The 15,880-nt window shown below is 35.2% G+C and overlaps 1 protein-coding gene across 1 annotated transcript in view; it reads left to right on the plus strand.

Annotated features, from left to right (window-relative positions):
- Positions 1-15,880, plus strand: part of LOC126973908 (monocyte to macrophage differentiation factor) — a 35,735-nt gene that overhangs the window by 15,013 nt on the left and 4,842 nt on the right. The window contains exon 3 of the mRNA XM_050821279.1: positions 4,474-4,726. Coding sequence (XP_050677236.1) covers positions 4,474-4,726 — 253 coding nt within the window. The remainder of the gene's footprint in view (positions 1-4,473; positions 4,727-15,880) is intronic.

Here is a 15,880-nt window from a genome sequence, read left to right on the forward strand (position 1 = left end):
TTTATTTTTTAGGATAATTTTCATATAATACTCATACAAACTGCTCTTTCCGCTGTTGGCAGCGCTCTTCTATGATACAGCGCATATCCCTTGTCATTGTGGACAGTCTCTTTAATAGTATTTCCCTGTGAACTTTAATCTCCTATTTGATCCCCATGTAGGTCAAAGTTTAAAAAACGCTCGAACAAATATTTATATATTATTTCTTATCAAGTGCCTCAATACAAAGTTTCATGGTTTTATCTTCGATAATGATGAATTTCCACACAAACTGCCATCATTTATAATCGCATATTAGAGCTGAAACGCTCATTATCTCTTCGATAAAGTCGACGTGACTTATAGTAGCTAGGACCCTTCTATAAACCTATTTTAAGCACTCGAACGCAAAAAAACATGGCCGACATCGATCAGCTGTTCGTTAAATAATGTGATAAATAGCTTCGAGCTCAATGTTGTTGGATATCCGTCATAGATTGACAACCGACAGAATTCAAAACTTTGATTTTTGAATTTTGAAATTACTTTGACAACGACTTTTGACAACTGACAAACCATAGACATCGAAAAGATGTCCGTTTCTAAAGACAGTTCCTCATTAAATTACGTAAATCATGATTTTTTGTACGAAATGGTAACATTGCGTACAATAGAGACGTTTTAGTTATAGGAGATTTATCTAACGAATATGAATAAGTAATTTTATCCAACGTTCGTTAGGCTTAAAACACGTTTTAACTAATATAGCTTTATACCTTCGAAAAGCGTTTTATTATGAATAAGGCAGTTAGTATATGGGAGCTAGGCATTCTCGTTTTCTTTTACGCATGTACCGGAAATGTTCAATAAGTTTCACGCTGGGTCCCCTGCGGGCTATTTATAGCATTAACACATCATCGAACTATAAAACAAACTTACTTCGTAGTTGTTTCTAGATCGTTACGATTTGGTTAGTCAGAAAAAATGACGCTAAAGTCAAAACTATAGATTTTACTATAGCTAACACCACTCTGGAGAAGTAATTTTTTTCTTTTTGTGGACGAAGAGATCAAGCGAGTGGGCGGTTCAGCAAAGGTTCAGTGATCACCTATATTATCCTACAACACCAGAAGAATGACGTGCCATTTTAGGTAGAAAACGAGCATTCTTGAAGGTACCTCTGTCGTATCGTACTGGACACATAGCGCAAAAAAGCTCAATCCATAGGTTGGTCGTAAGTGGTACGTGGAAGAAAGTTCCTTGAAAACCGCATCGTAGAGGAACGACAACATCCAGATGGTGAGGATGATAACCAAGTAATTGGTATGTTGGAGGCGTCCGTCATATCATTGACATGCAGGAGATACAGCCTTGGCAGCTGAAGACCGCTCTTCACGGTATTCGTCATGTAAAGAAACCCGACTTCTCTCAAATTCAGCAAACCATCGCCTCACGGTGCTTAAGCAAGGTGCTTCTCTCCCAAAAGCATTTTGAAGACGAGCGAAACAGTCTTGAGGAGAGAGAGAACTTTTAAAATAAAATATCATCGCTCTAAAATCTTTTCGACTTAATTCCATTTTCGTTGCATACGTAGAACTTTGATGTGTGATAAAAAAAACATTTGACAAATGATTTCCCGCTAATTGTTTTTTTTTATTACTAAGAAGGTTGCAACGTTCCAAAAAATATAACATTCGAAATTCAAATAGTTCCGATTAGCTAGAAGTGCAATATTTTTAGTGTGACCCATGTATAAAGGTTATAATGAAAGTGGACGAAGCGAAACAAGTATGTAAGGGTCGTAGTGGAAAGAAGTGGTACACGCCTACCCCTACCGGAAAGAGCCGTGATTATATGTATACAGTTTTGAATTGGGATAATAAAGGCATAAAGGCATTTATTTTCTCAAAATTGATTCGCCGCTTCGGAAACAAATGGCGCTCTGAGAGAGAAGAAGCGGCGCAAGAAACTCTCCCAGCATTCTTTTTTTTGCGCTCTTTTCAATAAAAATATACAATATTGTACAGTCGCTATAAAATAATCACAATCTAGTCCCAGGCTGTCTGATCATTAAGATATTCAGCAGTGGAGTAATAGGATTTACGACAGAGCCATTTTTTTATAAAACATTTAAATTTATTTATATATAATGCCTGAACAGTGGCTGGGACTTTATTGTAGAAGTGTATACATTTACCCTTAAAGCTATTATGTATCTTATGAAGCCTACTAGAATTAGTTACAAGCAATCCCTTATTTCTAGTGTTATAATAATGAAAATCACTATTCAATACCATAGACGTAATGTATTATTTATTGCTTACACCATTGACTTAAAATGCAGTAGATTAAATAAAACCTCTTTATTAGCAAAACACACAATTCAGTCAAATCAAATGTTTGTTCCTGGTGTTAACATTCATTCGGTAATGTGCTTATAATAAGAATATATTACGAGTCAACTGATGAAGTGTTTATCTCTTTAAATATTACTCTTAATGATTCCTTAGGACCTAGGTTAAAATAGATCTGAACGCTCATTTGTCAAGTAATAATCATGAAGAATCTAGCTACTTGGTATTGTGGATTTATATAAGATCTGTGTTCCTAAGACGTATCTTGTGTTAGGTCGTTGGTTGAAAAGGTCTACAGGTTTACGGTTCCTGGATGATGTAAAAAATATATTTTACAAGATTCTTAATCAACCCAATCACAATAGGTCCATTAAACCTTAGATCCAGCATGTATACTTACTACATTATTTTGTACTTCATACCATACCCTGTGACTACACCAGCGCCATTGTGGAAGCTTTTTGAATTGTTATTAACAGCATTTGCTGGACACTTTTTCAACTTTTCTCCCTTAAGAGATGATTCTCCTTGTCTCTGCCCTCTATGCAGGAAACTCATGAAAACGACATCCATGACGCAAAATTTGTCAATTTCATGCAGCCGCCATCTTGAATTATCATTTTGACAGCACTAGCTGTATTGGTTTTAACTATTTTTTGTCCAAAATAAATAAATAAAAAACCAACATGGAAAACCACTAAACCACACTAATAAAAAATTGATAATCTATTGCCACAGCCATATTAGTTGAATATTTTGAATTATGTTCACGAATTTACTACAATCGATCACACGGACTTATTTACTTTTACTTACTTTATAATTATAATAATATTATAACAATAAATCATTCTTACCTTTCAAAATCACCAAGAAGTTTAAAAAACGATAGCTCCGATTTAGTGAAGCCCAGTTCAAACAGCCCCGTATACCACGCAATACGCTGGCATTTTTAAAAAGATCGCGTAAACAAATAACAACGTGAGTGTGACACTCGTCTCGTTGAGACCGCGAAAACTGCTTAGGGGCCTCGTCGATGCGCATGTTTGTGTGAGTGTGTCATTTCGAACGTTTGTAGGTAGCTTCCGTGCTGGTACACGTGTCTACTGTGACTTAACTGAATAATTGTTTTCCATTGCTGCTTATTGGCCAAGAATATTTAAATCAACTAGAATAAATAGTAAGTGGATGGAGTTCTTAGAATTGATTTCTAAAAAAAATCTGTAAATTTAATCATATCGCCGGTGCAATAGACTTTTAGACTAAATGTAGCAATAAACACATACTGTGTTATTAATAAACGCGTAGTAAAGTTATTCCAAATTTAAAACTTTTTGTCCATTTCTTACCTTTGTCATTACACTATTATAAATAAACTAGCTGACCCGACAGACGTTGTTCTTTATATAACAAAAAAATACTGTTTTATAGGAATTTGTCAAAAATTTTCATAACATCAAGAATTATTTCGTAACGTATGCTCCTTGTTGTTATAATGAAGTTGTTTCATAGCAGTACTGTCAAACCGTGCATCAATAAATTCTCTCACAGAAAATATGTCCATACAAAACACATATTGGAAATAAAAATAATTATGGGTCCCAGACCGAAATAAAAAGTATCCTATCTCTCAAGTTGGACTTAACTGCACTCCATGAAGTAATCCCCATTTAAATCCGTTCATTAGTTTCGGATTCCATCGCGGACAAACAACGTGTCATGTAATTTATATATATTAAGATAAATATAAATATAACATTGACACACTTTTACACAAATTATCTCGCCCCAAACTAGGCATAGCCTGTACTATAGGTACAAGACAATGATATATTTAATACAATATACTTACTTAATCATACATAAATACATATAAACATCCATGACTCCGAAACAAACATTCATAATCATCATATAAATGTACCTACCGGGATAAGAACCCGGGACCTCTAGCTTAGTAGGCAGGGTCACTAAAAACTGGACATGACACAGAATTATATGACAGGGAGAAGTAATTTTAAAAGACGAAGTAAGGAGTAATTTTAAACGACGAAGGAAGAAGCAATTTTGAGTAACTTTTCATTGTATTTATTAATAAGACAGGTGTGGTTTAGATTTGTAATCGGCAGTATTGTTTCAGCAAGATGAAGCACTTCCTCCACCGCTGCGACCGCGCCATGATCTACATCTTCATCGCCAGCTCGTACTACCCCTGGCTCACGGTGGGCACCCTCTCGTGCTGGATGCTGCAGGAGTTGCGCTGGGCCATCTGGCTGCTAGCGATTCTCGGCATCGTCTACCAGCAGATCTTCCACGAGCGGTACAAAATGGTGGAGCTCCTGCTCTACCTCGTCATGGGCTTGGGGCCGGCTATCATCATTGTGACGTCCAATGTATGTGCTCCTTTGCTTTATTTGCTTGCGTTCCTTTAGGAGTTTTCTTCTTAAGAATCGATTTTGAGTTGTTTAATTATTTATTTATTACTCACATGTGGTTATTACAATATTACATTTATAATTATGCTCAGTTACAAAGGTCTTATTACTAAATGCATTACCTTGTAAAGTGAATACCGCATGCGAAAATATGTTTGAAATAGCCATAGAAAAAATAAAAAAATAAAGCCTTACAAAAAAGCCAAGCACCAAATACGTCGAGATATACAAAACAAATCAAGAATTCATAATATTATTTAAATTAAAACAATATTACTAGCTGACCCAGCAAACGTTGTATTGCCGATATTAAAATCGCGATACAAAAGTAACTGTTGATCGTAGATGGGTGAAAATTTGAAGTTGTATGTATATTTTAATGCTGACTCATAATCAAACAAATTTAAAAAAATATTTAAAAAAAATATTTAAAAAATATAGAAAAAAAAAAGATCGTGTTAACGCTTAACATTTAGGGGGATGGAAAATAGATGTTGTCCGATTCTCAGACCTATCCAATATGCACACAAAATTTCATGACACGAGAATTTTATATATGTGTTATATTTTTTTACATTTTTCTCGTAATTTTGGCAATAAATCTCTGAATAGGTCTAAGCATTAATGAGCGTTTATTATTTTACATAACATAATAAGCTGTCATGAATTCTGAAAAAGTTTTAAACTTTTGTATATGAAAAGATCTAATATCGATTCGGTCTTCTAGAGATTGTACCTACATTCAAATATGTAAGTCTTTCGGTGTACGTTGCGTGTGATCTAGATTTTCCAATTGAGAATTTAAGTGGTATATAATATTATTTAAGTGGTATATCTTAATATATATAATTCTTCTGTGAGTGTGTATGTCACTGAACTCCTCCTAGACGGCTGGACCGTTTTGGATGAAATTTTTTGTGTGAGTTCAAGGGGATTCGAGGATGGTTTAGATTCACAATTGAACTACCTCCCAAACTGCTGGACCGATTTTGATGATATTTTTGTGTGTTCCAGTGAATTTGAGATTGGTGTGTGTCTTCAGGTGGATTCGAGAATGGTTTAGATTCACAATTAAACTACCTCCTAAACGGCTGGACCGATTTTGATGATTTTTTTGTTTGTTTCAGTGAATTTGAGATTGGTTTAGATTCTCAATTCCGTCCATATAATATAATTCTCTCCGTCCATATAAATAAGAACTCCTCTTAACGGCTGGACAGATTTTGCAAATTTAAGACGTGTGTACAGGACAACGTCTGTTGGGTCCACTAGTAATATTATATTATGTAATCAATTACCGGCTGTGGTTTTCCCGAAAAGATACGACTTAGGGACCTTCAAGAAAAAAGCAAACTCCCACCTTAAAGGCCGGCAACGCATTTCTTGACACACCTGTTGTTGCGGATGCCCATGGGTCGTTGCCTCACCTCTCCCCATCCCGTGAGCCTCTTGCCGTTTTACCCCTCTTATATATAAAAAAAACGCAGTGAAATTTCCCCCAGTGCGTTTCCCTACATCGGGCGCAAAAAATTCTAAATTTGTCCTAAAAAGACAGAAATCTGAGGAAAACATAAGAAAACACATTGATAACCTCGTTGTTCTGTGAAAGTTGCACAAAAAGAGATCATTAGAGTTTCCATTAACTTTATCGACCAAATTTTATCTACGCAAATTTTATTATATATTCAGTATATATTCAGGTATCAAATTACCCCCAATATGACCTGGCAAGAGATCAATAACACTATTAATTATTATTCACTTCAATGTAAAAGTAGCACAAGAGATAGCACCGTAAATTAATTTCCATTCATTTGGAAATTAAGGGATAAATTATGTATCGATAAAGAAAATTTACTTTTAATTGCGGTTCATGGAACTATCATATTATCTAATATATAAAATTCTCATGTCGCGGTGTTTGTAGTTCGCAATTATCTACTTAGTACTGTGATGTTTGTACCTGTTTACAGAAGTCGGCAGTTATCTTTCTAACGATATCTATGAACGATAACCTTATAATAATTAATCTTTACGTTAAACATTGTGGGCAATTTCAAATTATTATTAAGAAGCCTATAGTTATAGAATATACATTTTTTTTATGGAATAGGAGGACAAACGAGCGTACGGGTCACCTGGTGTTAAGTGATCACCGCCGCCCACGTTCTCTTGCAACACCAAAGAATTCACAAGAGCGTTGCCCGCCTTTAAGGAAGGTGTACTCGCTTTTTTAGAAGGTACCAATGTCGTATCGTCCCGGAAACACCGCACAAGGAAGCTCATTCCACAGCTTTGTAGTACGGAGGAAGAAAGCTCCTTGAAAACCGCACTGTGGAGGACCGCCACACATCCAGATGGTGAGGATGATATCCTAACTTGTGGCGTGTCGTGGGAAGGGGGAATAATACATACAACAACATACAATCTCAAGCAATTCCCAATTCCGCGGTTATTTGGAAGGCAAAGCTAAACTGGCTTCGAAGAAGCTGGATGTCATAAATAGAGCACGGCAATACTTGAAGCGACATTCTAGCGCTCTACAAAGCGCAGGTCCGGCCACATATGAAGTATTGGTGTCAGCTCTAGTATGGCGCACCCCAGTATCAGCTGAAACCATTGCTCTGTGAACGGCTAGATAACTTGGAGTTGCGTAGGGACGTCGCTTCAATGTGTGTCTTCTACCGCATTTTTTAGAGTCTTCTGAAGAGCTGTTTGACCTGATTCCTACCACCGAATTCCACCTTCGCACGACACGCCACAAATTAAGATATCATCCTCACCATCTGGATGTGTGGCGGTCCTCCACAGTGCGGTTTTCAAGGAGCTTTCTTCCACGTACTACAAGCTGTGGGATGAGCTTCCTTTTGCGGTGTTTGCAGGATGAAAAAAGTGCGTACACTTTTTAAAAGAACAGCAATCCTATTGTGATTCCGCTGGTATTGCAAGAGAATGTGGGAAGCGGTGATCACTTAATATTTGGTGACCCGTACGCTCGTTTGTCCGTTTTATCTTCAGTAAAACAAAAAAAAAACAGCATGTCTGTGAGTAAAATAACATCATATACGGCAATCGAAAAATTCGGATCTGTTTTTAACAAACAGTTTTACATGCACCGAATTCTGAGTGACGGCTCGCCATCGCTTACTGACGAAGGGCAACTTAATCCCGAGCGAAGCGGTGAATAAGCCTAAATAGGAGTCTTTAGTGACAAACTGAGTCATTCGCTAAACCAAACATATAGGTGGCGAAATGTCTCTTAAAGTGCTCTGACTGGAATATAAACTTCAAAAAACTAGCGTATAAACAAACAGGGCGTCCGAATGATAAGAACATCTCCAAGAGGTACAGCAAGTTATTATTTTACAGCCACAGCAGGTTATTGTAACCGATTTTGATTTGCTAAACAGTCAGCCACGCTTAGACAAATCTAAAATTGGTGACGCATCGTTGGGCTGTCAGGTCGTCTATACGCTAGTAAATTATATATTTATTAAGGGCAATCAACAGGTTACAATTAATCATTATTAAACTAAACAAAATGTGGTATCATTGCTAAATTGCAGACCCACTTAGCATCGATTTCATCATCCACACTATGAACCGAGTTTCAATAAACTCGGTTTTACTTTTTATTTATGGAAAAGGAGGACAAACGGTCACCTGGTGTTAAGTGATCACCGCCGCCCACATTCTCTTGCAACACCAGAGGTCACAGTAGCGTTGCCGGCCTTTAAGGAAGGTGTACGCGCTTTTTTTGAAGGTACCCATGTCGTATCGTCCCGACAACACCGCACAAGGAAGCTCATTCCACATCTTTGAACACTTGAACCAGTTTACATGACAGTCCTGAAATCAGTTAAAGACAAATTTCGATATCACCGGCACATTTTGTACGCGTTCACGAAATCCGAGTTTACATGCTATAGATTACAGAATGTTTTAAAACCATTGTCAATACTGTCAGTACCTATTGACACTTGACATGTCTCTGTTACGTCTTCAAAGTTCAAAATTTGTATTTTCAAATCTTGACGACAGTGATGAGTGACTGCTCTTTAAGCGGGTTCAATTATCTTAAACGTCCAAACTTCGGCGATCTGTTTGTAAACGCGTTTAGGGTTTAATTGCGTTCACTTTGAGTTGATGAAATACGACTTAGAACTTTTTTTATGAAAATACTGGAGGAGACGAGCAGGACGTTCAGCTGATGGTAATTGATACGCCGTGCCCATTACAGTGCAATGCCGCTCAGGATTCTTGGAAACCACATATTCTGAGCGGCACTACAATTGTGCTCGTCATCTCGAGACGTAAGATGTCAAGGCTCATTTGCCCAGTAATTTTAGTAGCAACGGCGCCCTTCAGACCGAAACACAGTATCTAGGCAAGGCGCCGTTGTGGTACCCATAATCTAGCCGGCATCCTGTGCAAAGGAGCTTCCTACTGGTAAAAAAAATGCTTTGATCTCGTTGACGCTCGGAAACCGGGTTCGCTGATGAAACCTGATCGCGTTGTACTTCATCATTGAAATCGCGGCTTAACGATTGTCACAGCTTGCAAAAGAGATACTAGTTAGAAGGATAAAAACGAAAAAGAAGGGGAACAAGTAATTAAATAAATACATTCCGAGTCTACGGATTGGAGTTATAGTAATAGGGTTCTATAGGGGGGCTTACGCATCGGGTACGGAACCCTAGATTACATTGAGTTACGTGCGCCCGTTATTCGGTTTGGATTATTATTATAATATTTCCAATGGGTGGTTATTTCTGACGCTTGAAAAGTGATTTAAAACTCCAACATTGGATAAAATATTTCAATTCGAGTCTCATTGACCACAGACCAATATTGCAGTTCATAAAGAAAGCTCAATTACAAATTGAAGCTGGATTTTATGAAAAAATAGTGAGAATGATACTTGTCTCCACTTTACTTCGGCCCTGAGTCTATTTCTGTTTTGACAATGAACGTTTTAGCGCTCAGTGCCTGTCACTGCAGTTTGTAAATACATTTCAAAATAATTTTATTCAAAATAGGGATGAATAGGCAAATTTTTAATTTGGACCTCAATGACAATAAATTTTGGGGATTACCCTATACTTGGAATTGAAACTCAAAAATTTTATTTCAACAAACCCAAAAACGTGTGGGTATCTATAGATAGGTTGCTTGCGTTAAAAATTATATTGAGGTTTCTCATATATTTTTTTTCTAAACTGAATAGTTTGCGAGAGAGACACTTCCAAAGTGGTTAAATGTGCCCCCTCCCGTAACTTCTAATATAGGTAATGATAAAATTCTAAAATAATGATAATACTAGAAAATATATATGATGTACATTACCGTGCAAACTTCCACCGGAAATTGGTTTGAACGAGATCTAGTAAGTAGTTTTTTTTAATACGTCCTAAATCGTATTATCAATAACTTAATTTAAAAAATACACTATTATTAAAATTAATACTTAAGTATTCATCCCTATAGCTTACTATGTGTTAAAACCGATCAAAGTTACAAAAAAATTTAAGAACTTTTATATTATGATACTTGCTGCTACGGAACTCTTTATGGGCGAAACCGACTCGCACTTGGCCGCTTTTTATTTGTACGAAATGTCTCTTTTAAGATAGTTTCTCTATACAACACTAGAAAGTTGCTGGACCTTTGCGGCCTTTTCAAAATATATACGGAACCTAACTTAATATCTTACTTAAATTTCTCCATTCCAAGGTGTTTACATGACAAGCGATTAATAAAATATTTTCAAATAGTTATTCTAGAACGAATGTGAAACAATACGGTCCTCTTAATAGAGTATCTACACCAATTAACGATATCAACGATCATAACCAAAGAGGATGTAAATACTACGTAATAAGAGGCGGGAGTGCCTAAGTAAAAATTGAAATTAAGTTTAGTATGAAACGTGCAGTCATTTGACATAAGTTTGACATAGAGGATAGCGATTGTCGTCGAAGTATAATCCGACTAAATTTGAAAGCGAACAGTTGCTTTAAAACGTAGTGGATTTCGGCTATCTCCGTCAATCTATCAATGACTGCACGATTCATACAATCGAGTGAATCGCTTTTTTATACGCTTTTTATTAGCTTCACTTTGTATGTATGTTTGTTTGTAGCCGACTCATTTGGGCGTGATTTTGACCCACTTTAAACGGCCAGATTTCGTTGAAGTTTCGTAGTTGTATCGAGGATTTCCATTTTTCAATTTGCAGATTAAGATTTTTGTTAATTTATATAATTTTCATCTATGGTTTTTAATAATAATAATAATAATAATAAATTTTTTATTTGCGAAAAACTGCCACCAAATTTTTTACAAGTACAATAGATATGACAATTAATATTGTATAAAGAAAAGAAAAATAACAATACAAATGTTTAAAAAACAATAAAGAAAGAGATATTAATGCTTTAAAACTAACTATGTAGAATGATAACAAACCAGGCAGCAGCGCGATTCGCAAAAAGGAAAGTTCTCAGCAAACGTTAGGACGTATTTTCCTAACACTGATATTATGAACTTCCTATATTTTTTTTTTCCGTGAAAGCTATTTTGGCAGTAATGAGTGAAACAAATAATTATAATATTTAAATATTTATCGTATCCTCTATCTAATAAACAAAGCTCAGAATTTAATAAATTTATAAATCTGAAAAGAAAATATTTATATCAAGTAGTGATGCGCATACACGCATTTACGTACATCCCCACTAGCTAGACAAGTATATAATAAAAATATATATAAAAAGATGCATGAGTAATTTAATATTATATAGATAAAATATATCCATTATGATACCCATCCTCACTACAGTCGATGTATTTAATTTAGTTTTTTCTCTTGCAATAATAGCTTTTTGTAGTTATTCTTAAAAGATTCCTTTGAGTGCAAATTTCGAAGTGGTGGTGGCAGGTTATTCCAACACTTAGTGGCTGCGTAGCGAAAGCTACCACGAAAAATTTTTGGTTCGGTGTTCTATAAAAAGCGAGTCTTTTAGTTTTTTAGACTGTTATTCTTAGAGCTTCGCTAGGCTGATCATAACATTGACATTTTTCACGACACGCTTAGGTCAAATAGACAAAAAGTTTTGGAATAATTTACGACCACGATAGACAAAAGTTGTCAAATGTCTCTACCCTTGTAATGAAACACTTGAAAGCGCGCTGGTTCTATTTCTATAAATAGATCGTGTTGAACTTTACTAGGGCTCACATGAAGAACATTCTCCTTGACATGTCAGCTGTTTACGGCCTTAAGTTAGCCCTCTTCGTTCTCTACTGTACTACTGTAATTAACGTGTCTTTATTAACCGTTAACTGTGTGCTTAACTCAAACTTATTTATAGTAATAATTGCTTATTTAATTTACAATTTTCTAATTTACAAGCAGTTTTATATCTAACTTAAATTACTGTGTTAAAAAGATCTATAGGGACATTGTTATAGATCTATCTCATTTAATTTTTTTTTAATGAAAATAAGGAATGAGTCGAGCAGGACGTTCAGCTGATGGTAAATGATACGCCCAGCCCATTACAATGCAGTGCCGCTCTAGATTCTTAAAAAACCCCAACAATTCTGAGCGGCACTACAATTGCGCTCGGCACCTTGAGACAAGATGTTAAGTCCCATTTGCCCAGTAATTTCACTAGCTACGGCGCCCTTCGGACCGAAACACAGTAATGCTTACACATTACTGCTTCATGGCAGAGATAGGCGCCGTTGTGGTACCCATAATCTAGCTGTCATCCTGTGCAAAGGAGTCTCCCACTGGTAAGTGATAATAACGACGTTTTCATCTTTATGTCATATACAGTAGAAAACTTCCATACCTAGAAAAAATAGTATATAAAAATATACTATAAGTGTCACTATATTACCGAATCTTTATCCCTACCTATCCCATTTCAGTACTAAATATATTTACTAGAATTACTTTACCTCTCTAACTCTAAAATAGGAAAAATACGCCTAAACCTTTGCAAGGCGAATATCTTTTAACCTACGAAACCCACTCTACTCAACTTACAGATATATTATACGGTATCGCATTATTTACGAAAAAATCTTTCCCTGTAGAGCCTCTGTGTGTGCGCAACCTTCAAGACTAGAACATCACTTAACCTCGAAGACAATATCAAAAGCAGAAATCTGAAAGACCTCTGGTATAACAGTGTTACGAGAATTTGCCGAGAATCTAATGAAACTATGAGCAATAGATAAACCTGCATTAAAAAAATTTAACATCAATATTCCTAGCCAGGAATCGAGCCCATTGCATAAAATGAGTCAGATACCCTTTCATACATTATTGGGCCTAGATGTAAAAGGATAAAATTAATAGCTTAATATTAACAAAGCTTTTCGTTTGTCAACTGTCAACAGTGGAACTTGTGCTTAGAGATTTTAATTATATTTTTAGTGTCTAACTTTACTAAATTGCAGACTTTTGTAATGTATTTGTAGTATAAAGTGTTGTGAACCTTGGTAAATGTTATATTGTGAAAGTGTACAGTATTTACAGTGATAAACTATTATTAAATTTGCAAACAATCACATAGTGAAAAAAAAATTTTCATTTACCCTCAATTTTCGTAATAATTGGTATTATTTCGTCGTCAATGCCGTATCCATACAATTGCTAAATAATCATGGTTGGAGAGTGTTTGGCATGTAATATTGGTGTTCTAGTAACACAAAAAAGAATTAGATGCACTAAATGTAATGGTTTATACCACACTGAATGCATATCCTCAAATTCAGTACAAATAGCCCGTATCAATTGGGTGTGTCCTGCATGTACTGCTGTTACTCGGAAGGGTGGTGATAACACTAATACACCTATAAGAGTGCCACTACGTATAGAGACATCGCCGTCGACATCGAGTATAATTAATAATCAAACTGATTGCTCTACCATACTGTCGGAACTTAAATCATTTCGTAGTGAAATGCATTCAAGACTAACCAGTCAGGAGGAGAAGTTTGATGCTTTCAGTAATGGCCTTAATTCCTTGCAGACTGAGTTGGCTGATATGAGGAAAAGTTTTCAGTCACTTCGAACTGATCTCGATTCGGTTATTGAATGTTCAAATATCATAAAAGAAAGCAACAATCGTAATACAGAAGTTCTTAATGACACAGTAAATTCAATTGGAGTCATTCAAAGTCAAATTAAAGAACACAATGACTCATTAGATTTTTTTTCCAAAAAAATTGAGGCACTACAAGTTGAATCTTCATCCCATTCTTATATAATCTCAGATTTAAAGAATGACTCCTCTACTTTCGATCACAATTTCAAATCCCTTCTGAGTAAGGTTATGCAACTGGAACGAATATCAAGAAGCCACAACATAGAAATACAAGCTGTGCCAGAAAGGAAGAATGAAAATTTAAATACAATTATAAAAAAATTATTTGATAAAATATCTGTGTCACTTCCAGATGATGTTGTTATCTCATGCAATCGAGTAGCTAAACGTACTGTATCTGATCGTCCCCGCACCAATGTAGTTACTCTTATGACACCGAAACATCGTGATTTAATTTTTTCAGCGGTTCATAGATATAATAAAGCTAACCCAAAAGAAATGCTTTGTTCTTTGGACCTTGGTATTATAGGAGAAAGAAAGCCAATATATGTCGCTGAAAATCTTACACCTGAAGCTAAACATCTGCATATGGAAGCAAGAAAAGCCTCAAAAGTTTTGAATTTTAAGTATGTATGGGTCAAATTCGGTAAGGTATACATGAGAAAGGACGAACACTCTCCAGCTATAAATATTAACAGCTTAGATAAGCTCAAAAGCATTTCTTAGATAATAAGCAATTATCACTTTATTTTATTTTTATATATATTTCATATCCTTTCCTGTTGTTTTTAACATTATGTTAATTTATTATCAGAATGTAAACAGATTTAAAACGAAGCTATATGATTTTTATATAAATGTATTAAATAACAACTATGGTGTAATATGTTTAACCGAGACTAATCTGAACTCTTCTATTAGGGATAATGAGTTCTTAGACGATCGTTACAATATTTTCAGAAGAGACCGTGATGTTAACACTAGTCATAAAATTACTGGTGGAGGGGTATTGGTTGCTATAAAAAAATGTTTTGTAGCCAATAGGGTTACTGTTTGGGAATGTAACGTTGAATGCATTTGGCTTAATCTTGTTACTAAAAGTGACGATAAGCACAAAACCATAAGTACTAAATTGGGTCTTGTATATCTGCCGCCGGACCTATCTATAGAAAAGTTAAAAATGTTTTATCATAAAACTAGTGATATTCTATCAAACACAGATGAGTCTTTAATTTTACTAGGTGATTTCAATACGCCCAATCTAAACTGGCATATAGATAATGTATCAAAAACTGTAGAGTCTAATTTTGCAATTATGGACACACGAGTTAGATTTTTATTGGACTTAATGTCAATTGGCAACCTTAAACAACATAATTATATTAAAAATAGAAATAATCATACGCTTGATCTATTTTTCTCCCGCCAAATTTCCGTATCACTTGAGCCATCTCAAGCCTTGTCTCGAGAAGATGTACACCATCCTGCCTTTGAGGTCAGTGTGAATCATGGTATATCTAAACCAGTACTTAAATATTGTCAACGTAGTCAGACATTTAATTTTAGGAAGTGTAACTTTGAAAAATGTAAAGAAGAATTTAACAATATCAATTGGCATTCACTTCTCTCATCTACTGACATAGATAATGATCTGGCTAACTTCTATAAAGTTCTAAATAATGTAATTCAAAATAATACACCTTACAAACAGCAACGTAGATCATCTATACCAGTTTGGTTTAACAACTCTTTAATTAAATGTTTAAAGGAAAAGGATAAATATCACCAAAAGTTCAAAAAATATAAAAACCCCCGGGATTATGATACCTTTTCTTTTCTGCGTAAAAGATCAAATAAAATGATGCAAGATTGTTACATCACTTATATAAGTAATATCGAGTCTAGTCTTAAAAAAGGTAGCAGTAAGTTATTTTGGAATTATGTAAAAAATAAAAATAAATGCTCACTTATTCCACCTACTGTTCAATTA

The sequence above is a fragment of the Leptidea sinapis genome, chromosome 30 (genome assembly GCF_905404315.1).
Source record: "Leptidea sinapis chromosome 30, ilLepSina1.1, whole genome shotgun sequence".
In the NCBI taxonomy this organism is placed as follows: domain Eukaryota; kingdom Metazoa; phylum Arthropoda; class Insecta; order Lepidoptera; family Pieridae; genus Leptidea; species Leptidea sinapis.